Source organism: Hemitrygon akajei, chromosome 8 (assembly GCF_048418815.1).
Source record: "Hemitrygon akajei chromosome 8, sHemAka1.3, whole genome shotgun sequence".
NCBI classification, from domain to species: Eukaryota; Metazoa; Chordata; class Chondrichthyes; order Myliobatiformes; family Dasyatidae; genus Hemitrygon; species Hemitrygon akajei.
Window position 1 is genome coordinate 174,567,675 of NC_133131.1, and position 21,754 is coordinate 174,589,428.

Below are 21,754 nucleotides of genomic sequence, written 5' to 3' on the forward strand. Positions count from 1 at the left end.
AAAATTCAAAAGGCCTATATAGAGTGGATGTGGAGAGAATGTTTCCCCTTCTGGGGGAGCCAAAAACCAGAGGGCACAGCCACAGAACATAGTTGAGGAATTTCTTTATCCAGGGGATGGTGAATCTGTGGAATTCATTGCTACAGATGGCTGTGGAGGCCAAGTCATTGGATACATTTAAAGTGGAGGTTGATAGGTTCTTGATTAGTAAGGGTGTCAAACACTGTTCTCTCTAACCTGCACAGCCACGCAGTAGCTGAAATGCTCCCGTGCACATAGCCTTTGATGCTGCGCTCTGGAATTTGAACACAGCTACAAAAAGTCTACGAAATGTGAAAGATTTTCTTTGTTGTACAGTTTGCATTATACTCTTCAATTAATAAAATCAAAAGTATGTTATTTTCCATTTTCATTCTCAATATTCATTGTATATAACAAAAAAAATCTCAAGTGTTGCACAGTCTTCAGGCTGTGCTCAGAACAATGGTTGGTCCACACAGCTGTGAAAATAAGTTATAGGGAACATTACTGTCAAAGGTTACAGAGAGAAGGCAGGAGAATGTCATATGTCTGTGGTGCTACAAGTAAGTCACTCATTGCACCTGGTCATACGTGTACAGTACTTGTGCATATGACAGTGAACTTGAGACACAGAACCCCTATTGGCTGCCAGTTATGCTTTTCTTTATTGGTTAATGTCTCTTGATATAAGAACTGCTGAACAATAACAGATCCATTTCAGACACAGAGGAAGGATCATTAGGGAAGACAGCAATGAGGGGTGGGGGTATGAATTTTCTGATTTAAAACCCTTTCAAGCAGTGGGGTAGGTAATGGGCTAGTGGGACAATGTGGTGGGAGGACTTGGAGAGATCCAGTTGCTGGGTCCATTCCTGGGAACCTGGGACCCTGCCACCCAGTTCCACCTTCCTCACGCAGGCCGACACCGGCCGCTTCCGAGCGCTGGGACAGGTGGGGGTCTTGGAGGCTGCTGGAGGTCTGGGCACCCGGGTGAAGAGTTCACCTGGGCGGCTGGCAGGCGGCTGTCCTCTGGGCACAGGTTGGTGCCGTTCTCCAGGCTGTGCCAGTGGTGTGAAAGGGCCTGGAACCATCTTCCGCAGCGATGCCAACTTCTCCTTCTGTCTGCCAGAGCTGCAAATGACAAGGTCCCTCTTCGCGATTGTGGCCCCTGCCGATGGAAGACTCCCCCCTGTAGCGAGAAGACACCGTCTGTTACTGCTGTGGCCTCGATCGCCATTGAACTGACTGCACAGGTGGATGGGCTGGTACAAAAGCTTTGTAGCACACTTGCCTGAAGTCTACTTTGTCATGTACCTTTGCTGTGTCTGCCACGGGCTTTTCCAGTGGCCACCCCTCACACTCAAATCCATTTCCCATTCCAACACGTCTGTCCATGGCCTCCCCTATTGCCATGATGAGGCCACGCTTAAATTACAGGAGAACACCTCTTATTCCTTGTGGATGGTCTCCAAACTGATGACATGGACAGTGACTTCTGTAACTTCTCCCCGTTCCCCCTTCACTCTTTTAACATTCCCCACTCAGGTTCCTCTCACCCCTTCTTTTCTCCTCCCCTCCCTCTGGTGCCCTTCCTCCTTCCCTTTCTTCCATGGTCCACTCTCCTCTCCTGTCAGATTCCTTCTTCTCCAGCCCTTTACCTCTTCCGCCTTTCCCCTCACAGCTTCTCACTTCACCCCACCCACCCAGCTCTCCCCTCATCTGGTCTCACCCATCACCTGCCAGTTTGCACTTTTACTCCTCCCCACCACATTCTTGTTCTGGCCAGTCCGAAATGTTGACTCTTATTGCCTTCTAAAAATGCCTGAACTGCTGAGTTCCTCCAGGATTTTGCTCAAGAGTGGGGAAGTTCAGCACTGACTAGATGGGCTGAGTGGCCTGTTTCAGTGCTAAATTGCTCTACAAGTCTAAGACTCTATGTTATGTTGCAGCAAATCATAAACAGGAGATTCTGCAGACGCTAGAAACCCAGAGCAACACACACAAAACGCGGGAGGAACTCAGCAGGCCAGGCATCATCTATAGACAGGAATAAACATCCAACATTTTGGGCTGAGATGCTTCATTCGTACTCATAACTGCAACAGATCATTTCAGTACAACAGAACGTCAAGGTAGTACAAGGGAAAGCAAAAACAGAATGCAGAATAAAGGGTTACAGTTACGCAGGAAGTGCAGTGCAGTTGGACAATAAGCTGCAAGATCATAATGAGGTAAATTGTGAGATCAAGAATCCATTTTCTTGTTGCAAGTTGCGCCAGTGTACCACAGCATATTCCTAACATGTAAATATAAATGCAGTGGCCACTTTATCAGGTCTTTGATCCTCGATCTTCTCGTATAGTGGTCTTATAACAGGGAGATAGAAAGTGTCCTTGAGCCTGGTGAATCCTCTGCCCAGTGGAAGGAGAATGTCTGGGGTGGGAGGGGTCTTTGATTATGCTGGGGCAGTTGGAGCTGGGAAGGAGCAGCGCTGTTGTATTATCCCAGCTCAGCCGTCTATTATTATCGTGGTGTTTTTCTCCCTACACACGCTGTCTGATCTGCTGTGCATTTCGAGCACTCTCTGTTTGATTTCCACTTTCATCCACATCTCTGGCCCGCCTTTGGCAGCTTTTACGTCAATCTCTTTACTGTATCTTTAAATCCGGAGTTCCCAATCTTTTTCTGCCATGTAGACTTACCATTAACCGAGGGGTCCATGGACCCCATGTTGGGAAACCCTGCTTGAAGTCAAAGCAGTTCACTCAACTTCACTCACCCCATCACTGAACTGTTTCCATAACCTATGGACTCACTTTCAATGACTCTTCGTCTCATGTTTTCGATATTTTTTATTATTGTTTCTTTTTGTTTTTTGCACACTGGGTGAATGACCAGCAGTCTTTCATTGATTCTGTTATGGTTGTCATCTATAGATTTATTGAGTACATTTGCAAGGAAATGAATCTCAGTTGTATATGGTGGCATGTATGTACTTTGATATTAGCTTTATTTTGAACTTCTACTCTATCCTTTCCCACATCATTGTTTTATTAGATATCTCAGCTGTCGCCTGTTTCCTTTTCCACAGACACCAACTAGTTCCTACAATTTTGGGTTTGTTTCAGATTTCCAGCATCTGCAGGTTTAGATCTTTCAATTACTATCAAAGTGTGCGTTGCGTTCACAAGCCTGCTGTGAGGACTTGCCTTTGAGTGCTCAGACAGAATAATTGTTTTAATGCGGAGAGGCGGGGCAGGACAAAACCTAGCACCCTTCAACTCGTCAGCATCTGGGAAAACTCACCCGGTCAGACAGCATCTGAGGAAGGAAAAGGACACTCAGTGTTTTGGGTCTGAAGTCTCTGGACTCGGACTACACATTCCGCTGTCTCGGTGAAGCAGCCAATGTAAGACCATCAGACACAGGAGCAGAATTAGGCCACCCGGCCCATCGAGTCTGCTCCGCCATTCCATCACGGCTGATCCGTTTTCCCTCTCAACCCCAAATTCCTACTCATCTTCGTTCTAGAAGGATGTCCGTCTTTTGAAACTGTGTCCTCTTGGTCTTGGAACCTCCACCATAAGAAACATCCTCTCCACATCCACTCTTATTTATCAAGGCCTATCACTATTGGATAGGTTTCAGTGAGGTCACCCCTCATTCTTCTGAATTCCAGTGAATACAGGCCCAGAGCCATCAAACGCTCTTCATATGACAAGCCGTTCAAACTTAGAATCATTTTTGTGAACCTCCTTTGAACCCTCTCCAGTTTCAGCTCATTTTCTAAGATAAGGGGCCCAAAACTGCTCACATCACTCTAAGTGAGGCCTCACCAGTGCTTTATAAAGTCTCAACTTTACATCCTTGCTTTTTTATTCTAGTCTTCTTGAAATGAATGCTAACGTTGCATTTGCCTTCCTCACCACAGACTCAACCTGCAAATTAACCTGAAGGGAATCCTGCCCTAGTACCCCAAGACCCTTTGTGCCTCATATTTTTGTATTTTCTCTCCATTTAGGTAATCAAAGATAAAATGAAAAGACTAAAGAAAATCAAGCATACTCAAAGACACCATGCGCCCAGAATATTCTCTCTTATCTCCTCTCCCACTGAGCAGAAAGATACAAAAGCTTGAAAGTTCAAGTTCACGTTTATTGTCATCTGATGTGTGTGTAACACACACACACACACACACACACTTCCCCTCTGCCATCAGATTGAATGGACAATGAACCCATGAACACTAACTACCTCAGTATTATTCCTCTTTTTGCTCTAATCTAATATTTATACCGAATATACTTGCTGTAAGTTATTGCCAGAAAACGACAAATTTCACAACACACACAAAATGCTGGAGGAACTCAGCAGGTCAGGTAGCATCGATGGAGACGAGTACAATCGACCTTTCGGGCCAAGACCCTCTGGCAGGACTGAAACATCAACTGTACATAGATGCTGCCTGGCCTGCTGAGTTCCTCCAAGCAACACGCACAACGTGCTGGATTTCCAGCATCTGCAGATTTTCTCTTGTTTGAAATTTCACAACATATGGCAGTGATATTTAACCTGATTCTGATGCAACAAAGCGAAACAATGTTCCTGCGGACCAAGGTGCACCCACAAAACATATCACACACAGCACCTAAAGCAAAATATTACCACAAATAAATTAAAAATGCATGTACTGTGCAGCACAGGTAAACGGTAAACAGCTTACTGTGCTAGTGGCAAGACCTCGTTGGTGACGGTATTCTGAATACCCACTCAGCGGCAGGAACAGGCCACAGTGACAAGGTTTCCCGCAGGTCGGTGATGCTTGTTTAAGCGCGCAGAAGGGATAAGCGGGGTGGTCATCGTCAGGAATAGGCTCGTGGTGGGAGTAGAAGTGTCAGACTGGCTCACAGCTGTGCAGATTGGTGATAATATCTCCTCTTCGCTGACAACCAACACTGGTGCACCTCGGGTGTGTGCTTAGCCCACTGCTCTACTCTCTATATACACATGACTGTGTGGCTACGCATAGCTCAAATACCGTCTATAAATTTGTTGACGATACAACCATTACTAGTAGAATCACAGGTGGTGATGAGAGGGCGTACAGGAGTGTGATATACCACTAGTGGAATAGTGCCGCAGCAACAACCTGGCACTCAACGTCAGTAAGACAAAAGAGCTGATTGTGGACTTCAGGAAGGGTAAGACGAAGGAACACATACCAATCCTCATAGAGGGATCAGAAATGGAGAGAGTGAGCAGCTTCAAGTTCCTGGGTGTCAAGATCTCTCAGGATCTAACCTAGTCCCAACAGTTATAAAGAAGGCAAGACAATGGCTATACTTCATTAGGAGTTTGAAGAGATTTGGCATGTCAAAGATACACTCGAAAACTTCTATAGTACTGTGGAGAGCATTCTGACAGGCTGCATCACTGGTATGGAGGAGCTACTGCACAGGACTGAAAGAAGCTGCAGAAGGTTGTAAATCTAGTCAGCTCCATCTTGGGTACTAGCCTACAAAGTACCCAGGACATCTTTAGGGAGCGGTGTCTCAGAAAGGCAGCGTCCATTATTAAGGACCTCCAGCACCCAGGGCATGCCCTTTTCTCACTGTTACCATCAGGTAGGAGGTACAGAAGCCTGAAGGCACACACTCAGTGATTCAGGAACAGCTTCTTCCCCTCAGCCATCCAATTCCTGAATGGACATTGAACCCTTGGACACTACCTCACATTTTTTAATACATAGTATTTCTGTTTTTTGCATGATTTTTAATCTATTCAATATATGTATACTGTAACTGATTTATTTATTATTTTATTTTGGTTTTTTATCTTCTAGATTATGTATTGCATTGAACTGCTGCTGCTAAGTTAACACATTTCACGTCACATGCCGGTGATAATATCCTGATTCTGAATCTGAGTCTGAAGGAGGCTTTGGCTCCAGGTAAGCTTCTGTTAGGGTTCATTTTCTCTCTCTCTTGCTGTACCTAGTGTAGTGATTGGCTGTTGTGTGTTCTCCACACTGGATATTGGAGTCCCGGAGACCCAGTCTCCCAGGGGACTAAATCTGCGTGAAATCCATCCGGCTGCAGCTCCTTGAAGACCGTGTTAGGGATCTGGAGCAGCAGCTGGATGACCTTCGGGCTGTACGGAAGAGTGAGGAGATAATCAATCAGAGTTACAGGGAAGTAGTCACCCCGAAATTACAGGAGCTGAGTAGCTGGGTGACTGTCAGGAGAAATGGAAATGTGAATTGGCAGTTAGAGCAAAGCATCCGGTGGCCATTCCACTCAATAATAAGTATACTGTTTTGGATACTGTTGTGGGGGTGACCTCCCAGGGGAATGCCATGGAGACTGGGTTACTGGGACTGAGCGTGGGTCCATGGTACAGAACGGAAAGAGAGAGAAGAAGGGAGTGGTAGTGATAGGGTTTTTTGTGGATGTGAACGGGACACCCGAGTGGTATGTTGTCTCCTAGGTGCCAGGGCCAGGATCCCTAGAGGGAGGGAGAGCAGCCAGATGTCTCGGTACATATTGGTATCAATGACAAAGGAAGGAAAAGCAATGAGGTCCTGGAAAGAGAATTTAGAGAATTAGGCAGAAAGCTGAGAAGCAGGACCTCCCGGGTAGTAATTTCTGGATTGCTGCCTGTGCCACACACCAGTGAGGGTAGAAACAGGATGATTTGGCAGATAAATGTGTAGCTGAGAAGCTGGTGCAGGGGACAGAGCTTCAAGTTCTTGGATCATTGGGGTCTCTTCTAGGGGAGGTATGACCTGTACAAAAGTGACAGGTTGCACCTGAACCCAAGGGGAACTAATATTCTCGTGGGCAAGCTGTTGGGGAGGATTTAAACAAATTTGGCAGGGGTGTGGGAACCAGTGTGAAAGGACTCGGGATAGGATACATGGTAAAAAAGCAAAGATAGTGTGCAGTCAGACTGTCAGATCATGCAGGTAGATGACAGGACAAAATTTCAGCCAGCAGGGTGAGTATTGATGCATTAGGGATGCAGAGTCAAAAAGGGTAGCAAATACAGTACTCAAAGTGTTATCTCAATGCACGGAGTATAAGAAATAAGGTGGGATGATCATGTTGCATTATTGCAGGTTGTCAGATATGATGTTGTGGTCATCACTGAATCGTGGCTGAGGGATGATTGTATTGGGAGCTGAGTGTCCAAGGTTACACATTGTATCGGAGGGGTAGGAAGGTAGGCAGAGGGGGTGGTGTGGCTCTGCTGGTAAAGAATGGCATCAAATCAGAAAGATGTGACATAGGATCGGAAGATGTTGAATCCTTATGGATTGAGTTAAGAGACTGCAAGGGTAAAAGGACCCTGATGGCAGTTATACACAGGCCTCCCAAAAATAGCTGGGATGTGGATCACAGATGACAACAGGAAATAGAGTGGCATGTGAAAAGGGCAATGTTATGATAGTCAAGGCAGATTTTAACATGCAGGTCAATTGGGAAAATCAGGTTGGAAATGGATCCCAAGAAAGTGAAATTGTTGAATGCCTACAAGATGGCTTTTTATAGCAGTTTGTCATTGAGCCTACTAGGGGATCAGCTATACTGGATTGGATGTTATGTAATGAACTGGAGGTGATTAGGGAGCTTAAGGTAAAAGAACCCTTAGGAACCAGTGATCACAATATGATTGAATTCAACTTGAAATTTGATAGGGAGAAAGTAAAGTCTGATGTAGCAGTATTTAAGCAGAGTAAGGGAAATTCCAGTGGTATGAGAGAGGAGTTGGTCAAAGTAAATTGGAAGGAGCTGCTGGCTGGGATGTCAGCAGAGCAGCAATGGTGTGAGTTTCTGGGAAAAATGAGGAAGGTGCAGGATAGATGCAGAATGAATCTGCCATGACTATCATAACATTTCCCTTTTCACATGCCACTCTATTTCCTGTTGTCATCTGTGATCCACATCCCAGCTATTTTTGGGAGGCCTGTATATAACTGCCATCAAGGTCCTTTTACCCTTGCAGTCTCTTAACTCAGCCCATAAGGATTCAACATCTTCTGATTCTATGTCACATCTTTCTACTGATTTGATGCCATTCTTTACCAGTAGAGCCACACCACCCCCTCTGCCAACCTTCCTATCCCTCCGATACAACGTGTAACCTTGGACACTCAGCTCCCAAATACAATCATCCCTCAGCCACGATTCAGTGATGGCCATATCATACCTGACAACATCCCTGTAAGTTTTCTCTGGGTAGTCTCCAGTCCCTTGGCATGAACATTGAATTCTCCAACATCCGGTAATTCCCTCATCCCAGTTTCACTCTGCCTCCTCCTCCAGCTGCCTATCACCTCTCTCATGGTTCTGCCTCCTTCTACTAACCATAGTGCTTTCCCCTTACATTCCTTCTTCACCTTTCCTGCCTATCCCCTCCCTGCTTCCCTTCCCCCACCGCTTGATCTTTCCCCTTACTGGTTTTTCACCTGGCACCTACCAGCCTTCTCCTTCCCACCCTCCCCCCACCTTCTTTATAGGGCCCCTGCCCCTCCCTCTTCAGTCCTGACGAAGGGTCTTGGCCCAAAACGTTCACTGTTCGTTTCCACGGATGCTGCCCGACCTGCTGAGTTCCTCCAGCGTGTTGTGCGTGTTGCCTTGACCCCAGCATCTGAAGAGTACTTTGTGTTTAGTAAATGTGGTATATTTGGACATTCAAAAGGCCTTTGACAAGGTGCCACACATGAGGTTGCTTACCAAGTTACTGGCATGGTTCAGCATTGGCTGATTGGCAGGAGGCAGTGAGTGGGAATAAAGGGATCCTCTTCTGGTTGGTTGCCAGTGACTAGTGGTGTTTCGTAGGGGTTGGTGTTGGGACCACTTCTTTTTATGCTGAATATCAGTGATTTAGGTGATGGAATAGATGGCTTTGTTGCCAAGTTTGCAGATGATACAAAGGTTGGTGGAGGAGCAGGTAGTGTTGAGGAAACAGGAAGGCTGCAGAAGGACTTAGACAGATTAGGAGAATGAGCAAGAGAGTGGCAAATGAAATACAATGTTGGAAAATACAATGTTGTGAAGAGTTTTGGGCTCCTCATCTAAGAAAAGATGTGCTAGCGTTTAAGAGGGTTTAGAGGAGGTTCACAAAGATAGTTGCGGGAATGAAAGGGTTATCATACAAGGAAGGATCTTTACTTACTGGAATTTAGAAGGATGAGGGAATCTCATTGAAACCTTTTGAATGTTGAAAGGCCTGGACAGAGTAGATGTGGAAAGGATGTTCCCCATGGTGGAGGAGTCTAGGACTAGAGGGACTTCCATTTGAAACAGAGATGTGGAGAAATTTCTTTAGCCAGAGGGTGGTGAATTTGTGAAATTTGTTATCACAGGCTGCTGTGGAGGCCAGGTCGTTGGGTGTATTTAAGGCAGAGATTGATAGGATCTTGATTGGACATGGCATCAAAGGTTATGGGGAGAAGGTCGGGGAGTGGGGTTGAGGAGAGGTAAAAAGGATCAGCCATGATGGAATGGCAGAACAGAATCAATGGGCCAAATGGGCTGATTCTGCTCCTATGTCTTATGGTATTCAAAGTCTCACGCCTGAGGGAAGAAGTTATTAGCCAGTCTGACAGTCCTAGTCCTGATGCTCCAATACCTCCTTTCTGACAGTAGTGGGTCAAAGAGATTGAGATGTGTGGAAGGGATCCATGTACCACCAGGCTCAAGAATATCAGTCATCCTGCTGTCATAAGACCATTGAATGGTCCCTGAGTACCACACAAATGGAGCCTTGCACTTTGTAGCTGTAACATTTTATACTGCTTTCTGTTACTGTTTTCCCTTAATGCAATGTTATAATGAATTGATCTGTATGGATGTTAGGCAAGACAAATTTTTCATTTTACCTGGGCACATGTGACAATAATAAACCAATTTGACCTTCATCTGGACAGGAAAGAAAGGGGGAGATTGTCACAACACAGACAGGCCAGCTGCAGAACGGGTAGACACGTTCCAGCAAATTAGTGTTTCATTGTTCTAATGCCGGTTATCCCGGTTTCCTAGCGTGAAGCGACTGAGAATATGAGACTCCCTCCCCCGGATGGGATGCCAGTCTATCGCAAGGTCAATCCCCAGCATTTTGCCGGTACACATTTTCAGCTGAGTGGACTGGAGCAATGTGTGGTTAAGTGCCTTGCTCAAGGACACAACACGCTGCCTCGGCTGGGGCTCAAACTCACGACCTTCAGATCGCTAGTCCAACGCCTTAACCACATGGTCACGCGCCAAGTGGTTAATCCCAGCTATTGAGGAGAAAAGGCAGAAGAAATATGAAGCAGGTCATGAACGCAGACATTCAGTGCTAGACCAGTCAAATCACAAATGTAACCGATATGGGAGACAGTGCCAATCCAGTGCTGGTCTTGTGGCCCATAAACATGCCTGCAGAGACTAAACTCTCAGCACAGTCAACATTGAAATCGATGGGCAGCCGAAGAGGAAGAAGAATTTCACTGTGGTGGTATTTAACAGCTGGATACAACTGAATGGTTTGCTGGGACATTTCGGAGGGCACTTAAGAGTCACTCACATTGCTGTGGGTCTGGAGTCATAGACCAGACCAGGTAAGGACAGCAGGATTCCTCTTCTAAAGGACATTAGTGAACCAGATGGGTTTTTACGACTATCGATATGGTTTCACGATTATCAGATCTTTTTATCAAATTCAAATTCACCATCTGCCATGATGGGATTCAAGCTGATCCCCAGCATGATCCAGTGGTACTTACCACTGCGCCGTATCTCCCCTGTCATCAGCAGTGCTACCATGCAGCACCTGCTCAGCAATAAACTGCTTACGGATGCCCAGTTTGGGTTCCATCTGTTACGAATGTGCCACAACTCTGAGGAGCCGAAGGGTACAAAGTAGCCCCCTCCTTCTTGAGAATCGCAAGATCGCTATTAATTTGGGTCTGGGACCCAGGAAATGAGAGAGAATCCACAAGGTTTTGGAATGTGTCCTGGCCTCAGCGGAAACAAAGCCCCTGATAACGGCCATTGTCTCTTGGAGACAGAATTGTGTATTGAGTACTGTACTATTCATTGAAGCCCTCAGGGGATGACCAGAGTGGGCTGGTTGAGGGATTGCATCATCCCAACCTGATTGACATCTGAGACCCCGTGAGTAAGGATAAAAGAGGGTCTGGGGAACAACCCCTTTAGACGCACCAGGAGAAACGCTAGAAATCCCGTGACAGCGTTTAATAGCGACAGCCGGTGGGGGGCTCGTGTGCGTCCTTTCCCTTTTGCCTGGGATTGGCGGGACTGACCACGGAAGAACGGCTTTAGCTAAAGGAGAGGCCACAAGTGAACGGCCACACCGACGGGACTCCCGAAGGATCGAAGTTATAAAGGTTGGAAAACCCGTAGCGGTACCTGTTCCCATTCTATTCCTATTTCTCTCTCTCTCCAACAAAGTGCAACACAGCGACAACCAAAAGGCTGCAGCCTGTATGAACTGAGTGACTTTTATATTTCCATCGGACAATACAGTATCCCCTAGACAACGATAGAGCTTATTTCTTATTATTATTCTACCCGCACTTCTAGATTTAGTATTGACGATGTATATTATCTGTATGGTTGCACTGATAATAGTCTTGTGTATTTTTACTAATAAATACTGTTAAAAATAGTACCATCAGACTTCAACGGACCTCTCTATCTTTGCTGGTAAGTGACCCAGTTACGGGGTTCATAACAAAGTGGGGATCTCATCTCGGGATTTGATACCAAATTGGAGGGCCAGTGAATCGGGCTTAAGTCCAAACATGGGTCTGGTTGCGCGGGTAGCCAGATGGGAAACTAGCAAAGATGGACGTGGATGAATTTATAGAAAACCCGACTCTGGAGGCGCTAGAGGCGGCCACAAAGTCGGAATTGATAAATATTGCGAAAGGACTAAACCTCGCAGAGGTGAGGTTGTCAATGAAAAAGCGGGAGGTGCGGAGGGCCATAACTCAGTATTATATTGTGAAGAATGTGTTTTCAGCTGAGGTATTGGAAAATATCCCTGAAAAGGCACCAGCTAGTGGGACGGCTCAGTTAGAGTTGGAGAAATTAAGGTTGGAACATGAAATTAAGTTAAAGCAGCTGGAAGCAGCTGAAAAGGAAAAAGAAAGGGCCGAAAAGCAATGGGAGCATGCGCTCCAGCTAAAGGAGTTAGAGGTGAAGAGGGAGCAGGAAAGAGCTGAAAGGGAGCATGAAATTCAGTTAAAACAGCTGGAAGCAGCTGAAAAAGAGAAGGAGAGAGCCAAGAAGGAGAGAGAGTATAGGGAGAAGGAGAAACAGAGGCAACATGACTTGGACATGGAGAAGTTAAGGCAAGAGCGAAGAGCTCAAGGGCCAGACCGAGAGGAGCGGTCTAATGTTAGTCGGGAGTTTAGGTTAGTACCTCCGTTCGAGGAGACGGATGTTGATAGTTATTTCTTGCATTTTGAAAAGGTGGCAGTGAGTCAGAAGTGGCCCAAAGAGCAGTGGGTGGTGTTGTTACAAAGTGTGTTAAAAGGGAAGGCACAACGGGCATATGCGGCATTGTCCATGGAGGAGGAAGAGGCGGAGAATTATGAGAAAGTAAAGGAGGCCATTCTCCGGAGTTATGAGCTAGTACCTGAAGCGTATAGACAAAAGTTCAGAAATTTAAAGAAAGGGTGGAATCAGATGTATACCGATTTTGCCTATGAGAAGGGTGTGCTCTTGGATCGCTGGTGTGCAGCAGAAATAGTGGAAGAAGATTTTTGGCATCTCAGGGAGTTAATTCTGATTGAGGAATTTAAAGGTTGTGTTTCGGATGATATCTGGATGTATTTGAATGAGAAGCCAAATAAGTCCATCTCCGAATTTGCTAGGTTCGCAGATGAATATGCCCTATCCCACAAGACAAAGTTTTCCTCGAATAAAAATTACCAGAGAGACCATGGGAAAGGTAGAGAAAGCCCGCCGGCTGAGGCAGAGATCCCGCCAGGAGCTAGAGGTAAAATTGAGGAGGAGAGGCAAGACGGCAGGAGAGGTCCTGGCTTGACCTGTTTTAATTGTGGAAAGGTGGGTCATATTGCATCTAAGTGCCTTGCTCCGAGGAAGGAGACAGGAAAATGGAAAGCAGCAGTCCCTATAGGATGTGCTGTGGTGATCAGTAAATCGACGAGAGAGCCCCAGGTAGACAGAGTACGAGAAGGGTCTGAGAAATGTATTTCAGAAGGAACCGTGTCTGTGAGAGAGGGAGACCCACCAGTTCCAGTGCGGATCTGGAGAGACACGGGAGCTGAGCTGTCATTGATTAGCAGTAAGGTACTGGATTTTGGTCGCAAGACTGGAGAGGTGGCTTTGAGAGGCATAGGAAAAGGGACAGAAGCGGTGCCCTTGCATAGGATCATTATAAATTGTGAGCTGGTATCTGGACCAGTTGAAATAGGGGTGCGATCAGAATTCCCGAGAACTGATGTAGACATCCTTCTGGGTAACGATTTAGCTGGTGGTGAAGTCTGGTTGGCCATGGAGCTGCCGAGCCAGCCTGTAAGTGTTGAGGTCCCGCCCCTAGGTTCCAAGATCTATCCCGCATGCGCGATCACTCGCAGCATGTCGAGAAAGGCAGCTGAGAACGAGACCAGTTTAAATCCGGCCAGTATCGATTTGGCCGAGACGTTTTTACCGACCCTGTACCAAGAGGGTTTAGAGGGTGGAAAAACGGAGAATAGGAAAGTGAAAGAGAGTAAGGGAGAGGAGGTAGACCTACCCTTAGCCAGGAGGAAATTTATAGAGGCACAAAGTAAAGATGAAAAACAGATAAGGCTGTTAAAAGGTCCAGAGTTGGACATGGATGATCTGTCTGGTTTGGCAGAACTGTTTGAAGAAGTTGAAAATTCTAAAGGTGTTCCTGATAATGAAATGAGGACAGTCCTAGATGAAAAGGATGCCATTACCTTGAAGAAGTCTGCTGGGTTGGCAGATGAGGTTGTTTCAGCCCGCGGGGTTGAGTTTACTCCGGAAGGGAGTTGCCCAGAGAGTAACTGGGAGGATCAGGGAATTTAGAATTTGAAAAGGATATGGGTATTGAAAGCCTGGAAGAGGCAAATGTCCCGTTTGAGTGTGTTCAAGATGTGAACGCACGTGGTACTGAACCTAGTAATGGAGCTCAGAAAAAGTCTGGGGTATTTGATTCAGTTGAAAAGGAATGCAATCCTTGTGGGTCAGATGGACTTGGTTCAGTGAAGAAAGGGTTAACCTTGGTAATAGTGGGAAGTGAGAATTCCCAGTTGTTTGTGTTCGAAGGTGTGTTAAAAGTTAGTGAGGAGATAAAAGGTGGTGATGTGAATCTTATTATTGAAGGAAAAGGGAAAAGTGTAGTTCCTAAATTGAATGAAGAAAATTTAAAGTCTGGATTGATGTCAGAAGCAGCCACCAGGCTACAGAGACAATGGCTTGTTAACACGGTGCCTGCGAATCAATTACAGGTTGAGTTGGAATGTAAAGGTGCCCCACACGCTATTGTTATTCAACAGTGTGCTGTGAAAAAGCAGAATTTGAAATGCTGTTTGAACAAAGAGTTTAAATTGAAAACTAATAGCATGAAGGGTCCTGAAGAGAAAACTAGCAACTTGCTTAAAATTAAAGATTTGTGTGGAAATTTGGAAAATGGTCTAAGTTTGGAACACATTGTTGATAAAATAACTCCTATGAAAGGAGCATGTGAAAGCTTATTCCACACTAGTATACAAGTTAACCAAATGGGAGTTAACTGGAAAAGGGGCGAGGGTTTATGGGATGGCATTTTAAATAACAGGATCCGGTTTTAAGGGATTTTGACAAAGCATGTGAATAATAAAGACAACCCCCATGGAAGATTGACTGTTAAGTTTGAAAGTAAAATAAAGATTAATATTTGCATGAACTTTTGTAGTATACACGTAAGCTAAGATCACAACTCTTTAGTTTTTGTTTGCTGAAGAAAAGGAATAAAAATAGGTAGTTATTAAATTGGAGTCTGATGCTACAAGAATTTATTAAGGCACAAGATGTTAAGATATTAAAGGAAGTGACAATGTAATCGTTAACTGTTTAGATGCTGAATTGAATGTATAACTGTATTACTCTGTAGTGAAAAAAAACTCTTTTGTATTGTGTTAGATTCTAAAATCCTGTAAGACTCTGTATTAATTCATTTTTACTGATGGTAAAAATCTTTGAAGGAAGGGGGTGTTACGAATGTGCCACAATTCTGAGGGGCCGAAGGGTACAAAGTAACCCCCTCCTTCTTGAGAATCGCAAGATCGCTATTAATTCGGGTCTGGGACCCAGGAAATGAGAGAGAATCCTCAAGGTTTTGGAATGTGTCCTGGCCTCAGCGGAAACAAAGCCCCTGATAACGGCCATTGTCTCTTGGAGATGGAATTGTGTATTGAGTACTGTACTATTCATTGAAGCCCTCAGGGGATGACCAGAGTGGGCTGGTTGAGGGATTGCATCATCCCAACCTGATTGACATCTGAGACCCCGTGAGTAAGGATAAAAGAGGGTCTGGGGAACAACCCCTTTAGACGCACCAGGAGAAACGCTAGAAATCCCGTGACAGCATTTAATAGTGACAGCCTGTGGGGGGCTCGTGTGCGTCCTTTCCCTTTTGCCTGGGATTGGCGGCCTCACCACGGAAGAACGGCTTTAGCTAAAGGAAAGGCCACAAGTGAACGGCCACCCCAACGGGACTCCCGAAGGATCGAAATCATAAAAGGAAAGCCGGCAAGTTTCTAAAAAATCTCTCTCTCTCCAACCAAAGGCTGCAGCCTGAATGAACTGAGTGACTTTTATATTTCCATCGGACAATACAGTATCCCCTAGACAACGATAGAGCTTATTTCTTATTGATTATTATTCTACCCGCGCTTCTAGATTTAGTATTGACGACGTATATTATCTGTATGGTTGCACTGATAATATTTTTGTGTATTTTTACTAATAAATACTGTTAAAAATAGTACCATCAGACTTCAACGGACCTCTCTATCTTTGCTGGTAAGTGACCCAGTTACGGGGTTCGTAACACATCAAGGCCACTCAGCTCCTGACCTCATCACCTCCTTGGTCCAAACATGGACCAAAGAGCTAAATACCAGAGGTCAGGTGAGGCAGCATTTGACTGAATATTACATCAAGGTGCCCTAGCTAAAATGGAGTCAATGGGAATTGGGGGGGAAACACTCCGCTGATTGGAATCATACCTGACACAAAGGAAGATGGTTGTGGTGGTTGGAGGTCAATCATCTCATCCTCAGGACATCACTGCAGGAGTTCCTCAGGGAAATGTTCGGGGACCAACCATCTTCAGCTGCTTCATCAATGACCTTTCTTCCATCATAAGGTCAGAAGTGGGGATGTTTGTCTCTCATGACTGCACAATGTTCTGCACCATTTGTGACTCCTCTGATAGTGAAGCAGTTCATACCCAAATGCGGCAGGACTTGGACAAGACCCAGGCTTGGCTTGACAAGTGGCAAGTAACATTCGAGCCACGCAAGTGCCAGGCAATGGACATCTCCAACAAGAGAGTCTCTAACCATTGTCCCTTAACATTCAGTGGCATCACCATCACTGAATCCCTTACTATCAACATCCTAGGGGTTACCATAGACAGGAAACTGAACTGGTCTAGTCATATAAACACTGTGGCTACCAGAGCAGGTCAAAGGCTGGGAATCCTGCAGCAGGTAATTCACCTCCTGACTCCCCAATGCCTGTCCACCATCTACAAGACTCAGGTCAGGAGTGTAGTAGAAAACCCACCACTCACCTGGACGAGTGCAGCTCCATCAACACTCAAGAAGCTCGACACCATCCAGTACAAGGCAGCTCACTTGATTGGTACCCCTTCCTCAAGCATCCAATCCCTCCACCATCGACCAAGAGTCTCAGCAGTGTGTACTATCTACAAGATGCACAGAAACAACACACCAAAGTTCCTAAGGCAGCACCTTCCAGACCCACAACCACAACCATCCAGAAGGACAAGAACAGCGGATACCTGGAAATACCACCACTTGGAAATCCCCCTCCAGGTCACTCACCATCCTGACTTGGAAACATATCGCCGTTCCTTCATTGTCGCTGGGTCAAAATCATGGAATTTCCTCCTAACAGCACCATGGGTGTACCTACACCTCGGGGACTGCAGCGGCTCAAGAAGGCAGCTCATCACCACCTTCTCAAGGGCAACTAGGGATGGGCAATAAATGCCGGCTTGGCTGGCGATATCCACATCCCGTAAATGAATAGATTTTTAACAAGTCTCTTCCTCTCATTTCAGTCTTGTCGAGACTTGACCAAAAGCCCAACAACATCTGAGCTCCTGCTTACCATTGTCCAGGTCCTGGGAAAGAAGACTACTGTTTAACCTGATGAGTCCTGACCAAGGGTCTTGGCCCGAAACATTGACTGCTCCTTTCAACGGATGCTGCCCGACTTGCTGAGTTCATCCAGCCTGTTTGTCCGTGTTTACTGTTTAACCTGATGTTGTTAGGGAATGCTACTGTATGAAGAGGAGAAGAAAGCCCGTAACTCTGAGTGGAGCCATCGGGACGCCGTTGTGACTCGGTTTTTTAGCAGTTGTCATTTTCTTTTGGCAGTTTGTCATTTAGCAGCTGACGGCTTCTTCTTATTTTTATGAGGCCGAGTTGCTAGCTCGACGTTCGACCCAGTGTAGATGGAAAGCGTGTAAGGGGGCCGGCTGGATTCGAACTTGGGAGCCTTCGCTCCGAAGTCCAGTGCTGATGTCAGTATGCCACCAGCCGGCAATGCCACTGTATGGGTGCTAGCTTTAGTTTGACAGTTCTAGTCAGCAGCCCTGTTGGCCTCGTGTTTGTTTTCTCTCTGCACAGTTCCCATTAAAGTCAGTGAAATGTTGACCTACTCAAGTCTCTCACTCTTTCTTTCTTGCTCTCACTCTCTGCACTTGGGCCATCACCGCACAGCTTGTCAGAGGTAACCTGGAGATTGAGGTGGATTGAAGGGGTGGAGCAGGTGATAGGTGGATCCAGCTGAGGAGGGTGTTACATAGATGAGGGTGTGTTGACCTACAGAATATCCATTTACAGCGGCCAGTTAACCCACTGACGCCGTGCGTCTTTGGGACGTGGGAGGACCCTGAAGCACCCGGAGGAAGCCCATGGTTATTTTCTTCATCGTTACAGCGCACGTAGGCCATCCAAGCCCTTCAATTCTCGCACCTAAGCAACCCTGGACAAACCCGATTAACCCTAACCTAATCACAGGACAACTTACCAACCCAGCAGGTCTTTGGACTGTGGGAGGAAACTGGAACACCCGGAGAAAACCCATGCATTCCCTGGGGAGGACGTACAGAATGGCACTGGAACTGATCTCTGGATTCTGGAACGGCCCCAGCTGCAATAGTCATTCTAATGAGATGTCTCATTGAGACTGTGCAGACTCCACACAGACGGCGCTGGGGTCGGGATCCAACCAGGGCTGTCTAGACCGCTGTGCTGCCCTGTTGGGAGGAGTGGCGAGAATGGGCAGTGCAGATGGAGCAGCCCCACCACACTAACCTTTGTTGGCTGCTGCCTTCTCCTGTTTCTTTGGCGGCGACTCAGCCAAGAAGACCCGGACTTTCTGGAAGAGGAAGGATGCGGCCGGGAGCATCCAAGGATGGATGAGGATGTCACTGAGTGTGAGACGGGCTGAGGGTGTCCATTGGAGCATCTTGTTGATGAGATCCTGGCAGGCTTCGAAAGACAGAAAAGGAGTCAGATCGTACCCCGGCAGTGCGGGTGTGGATAATGTTAACACCAAGATGATGTTCGAAAGGACCCTGGTGTCCAAAAACACTGACGTACAGAGGGACCTTGGTGTCCAAACCCACTGACGTACAGAGGGACCCTGGTGTCCAAACCCACTGACATACAGAGGGACCCTGGTGTCCAAACCCACTGACGTACAGAGGGACCCTGGTGTCCAAACCCACTGACATACAGAGGGACCCTGGTGTCCAAACCCAAGCAAATGCTATTTGCTTGTTTATTTTTTTGTTGGCACAATTTGAGTTTTCTTTGTAAATTGGGTGTTTGATTGTGTTCTTTTTTATTGAGTTCTTTTGAGTTTCTCTGGAAAAAAGTACAGTCGACATTTCAGGCCAAGACCCTTCAGCAGGACTGGAGAAGAAAAGATGAGGAGTAAATTTTAAAGGTGGGGGTCGGGAGAGAGAAACACATGGTGATAGGTGAAACCGGGCGGGGAGGGGTGAAGTGAAGAGTGGGATGTTGATTGGTGAGAGAGATACAGGGCTGGAGAATGGGGAGTATGACAGGGAGGACAGAAGACCATGGAACAAAGAAAAGGGGGAGGAGCACCAGAGGGAGGTGGTGGGCAGGTAAGGAGATAAGGTGAGAGAGGGAAATGGGAATGGTGAAGGGGGGGGGGGGGAGAAATCGATGGTATTGCCATCAGGTTGGAGGCTAACCAGATGGAATATAAGTTGTTGCTCCTCCAACCTGAGTGAGGGCTTATCGTGACATTAGAGGAGGCCATGGATTGACATGTAGGAATGGGAATGGGAAGTGGAATTAAAATAGGTGGCCACTGAGAGATCCCGTTTGTTCTGGCGGACGGAGCATAGATGCTCAGCAAAGCGGTCCTCAGTTTACGTCAGGTCTCTCTGATAAACAGGAGGACACACTGGGAGCACTGGACACAGTAAATGGCCCCAACAGATTCACAGGTGAAGTGTCACCCCACCTGGAAGGACCATTTGTGGCCCTGAATGGTGGTGAGGGAGGAGGTGTAGGGGCAGGTGTAGCACTTGTTAGGCACATCGCTGTAATGAGATGAGTGCAATTACAATGTTTTATGTTTAAATTTGCCAATAGGATTAGTGCAGATGGAAGTAAGGTTAGCATGGACTGGATGGGCTGAATGGTCTGCTTTGTGCTGTACTACTCTATGAACTGAAACTTAACATCTCTGTATCATCATCTATGTAATAAACGAAAACGTTCTGTTAGCTTCAACAGTTGCCTGTGCACTGGTCTTCGGTGAATGGCAGTTAAGACACCCCTTGGAAAATGAGGTGTGAAGGTCTAATACAGGAGTTCACAACTCTTTTTTTATGACGTGGAGCCCAGGTTGGGGACTCCTGGTCTAACACCTGCAGGGTGATAGGAGTGACGGGCCTCTTTTCGGAGTGACCTACCTGGTGAAAGTCGATCGTGGTACAGCACACCTCCTTTTATCTCCTCCAATAGTTTGCCAGGCTGAAGTTTGTTGAAGGGAAGTTTACCTGTAACCATGGCATAGAGAATGATTCCCCTGTGGAGAGAGGGTATGATGGGTTAAAAAACACTCCAAATGCAGGGCAAATCCATGGATCAACAAGAGACCATCCCTCCTCTATCTCGATATTTACTTGTTCCATTTCTGATACCTCCTTCCCTTTTCCCGACCTCTCTCTCTCCATCTGTGGAGATGTACGGTTGACGGACATCTTTTATCCCACAGCTATCTTGACGATACCTCTTCCCACCCCGCCTCGTGTAAAATGCTACTCCCTTTCCTCAGTTTTGTCACTCTGCCACATCTGTTCCCAGGATGTTGCGTTCTGTTCCAGGAGAAAACGTCCTCCTCTTTTAAAGAACAGGGTTTCACTTTCCTTCACCAACAATGCTGCCCTCACCTGCAACTCCTCCATTTCCCAAACATCCACACTCACCCCATCTTCCTGCCACCCTAACAGTGATAAGAGTTCCTCTTGACCTCACCCACCACCCCATGAGCCTCTGCATTCAACGCATCATGTTCTGCAACTTCTGCCATCTCCAAAGGAATCCTACCACCAGACACATCTTTACATTCATCCCCACCTCTGTCTCGTCAGCGATCGCTCCCTCCGTGACCCCCTTTGTCCATTGGTCCCTCCCCACTGACCTCCCTCCAAGTACTTATCTCTGCAAGCGGCCCAAGTGTTCCACCCACCTGTTCACCTCCTCCCTCACCTCCCATCAGCCCTTCCACTTCACTGTGAATCTGCTGGGGCTGTTGCTGCCAATCCAGCCTCCTCTACAGAGGTGAGATCAGTCATAAATTGGGGTACTTCTCTGCTTCATTCGCCAAAAGTGAAACTTACTGGTGGTCAAGCATTTTAATTCCCAATCCCATTCCGACATGCTGGTCCGTGGCCTCCTCTCGTGCCACGATGAGGTCACCCTCAGGGTGGGGGAGCAACACTTCATATTGTTTGGGTAACTTCCAGCCTGATGGCATGAACATCGATTTCTCCTTCCTCTCCCCTCCTCTTCTATTCCCCACTCTGACCTCTTGCCTCTTCTCACCTGCCTATCACCTCTCCCTACCTTCCCTCCTCCTTCCCTTTCTCCCATGGTCCACTCTCCTCTCCTATCAGATTCCTTCCTCTCCAGCCCTTTACCTACCCACCCAGCTGGCTTCACCCATCACCTTCTGGCTATCCTTCTGCCCCTCCCTCCACCTCTTTATTCTGGCATCTTCCCCCTTCCTACCCTGTGCTGGTGAAGGGTCTCAGCCTGAAATGTTGACTGGTTATTCCTTTCTCTGAACGCTGCCTGACCTGCTGCCTTTTGCATCTGTTGCTCTGGGTTTTCAGCCTCTGCAGACTTTGTGTTTACATAGCGTGGACTGTTTTAAGCCACACTGAATGCGTATGTGCCGATTGATTTGTC

At 46.6% G+C, this 21,754-nt stretch overlaps 1 protein-coding gene across 1 annotated transcript in view; it reads right to left on the minus strand.

Moving 5' to 3' along the window:
* Positions 1 to 662: 662 nt before the first annotated feature.
* LOC140732547 (testis-specific serine/threonine-protein kinase 5-like) overlaps positions 663 to 21,754 on the minus strand; it is a 44,107-nt gene continuing 23,015 nt past the window's right edge. Inside the window, exons 6-8 of the mRNA XM_073055316.1 lie at positions 20,254 to 20,369; positions 18,614 to 18,790; positions 663 to 1,210 (exon numbers count right to left, since the gene is read on the minus strand). Coding sequence (XP_072911417.1) covers positions 804 to 1,210; positions 18,614 to 18,790; positions 20,254 to 20,369 — 700 coding nt within the window. The 3' untranslated portion in view covers positions 663 to 803. The remainder of the gene's footprint in view (positions 1,211 to 18,613; positions 18,791 to 20,253; positions 20,370 to 21,754) is intronic.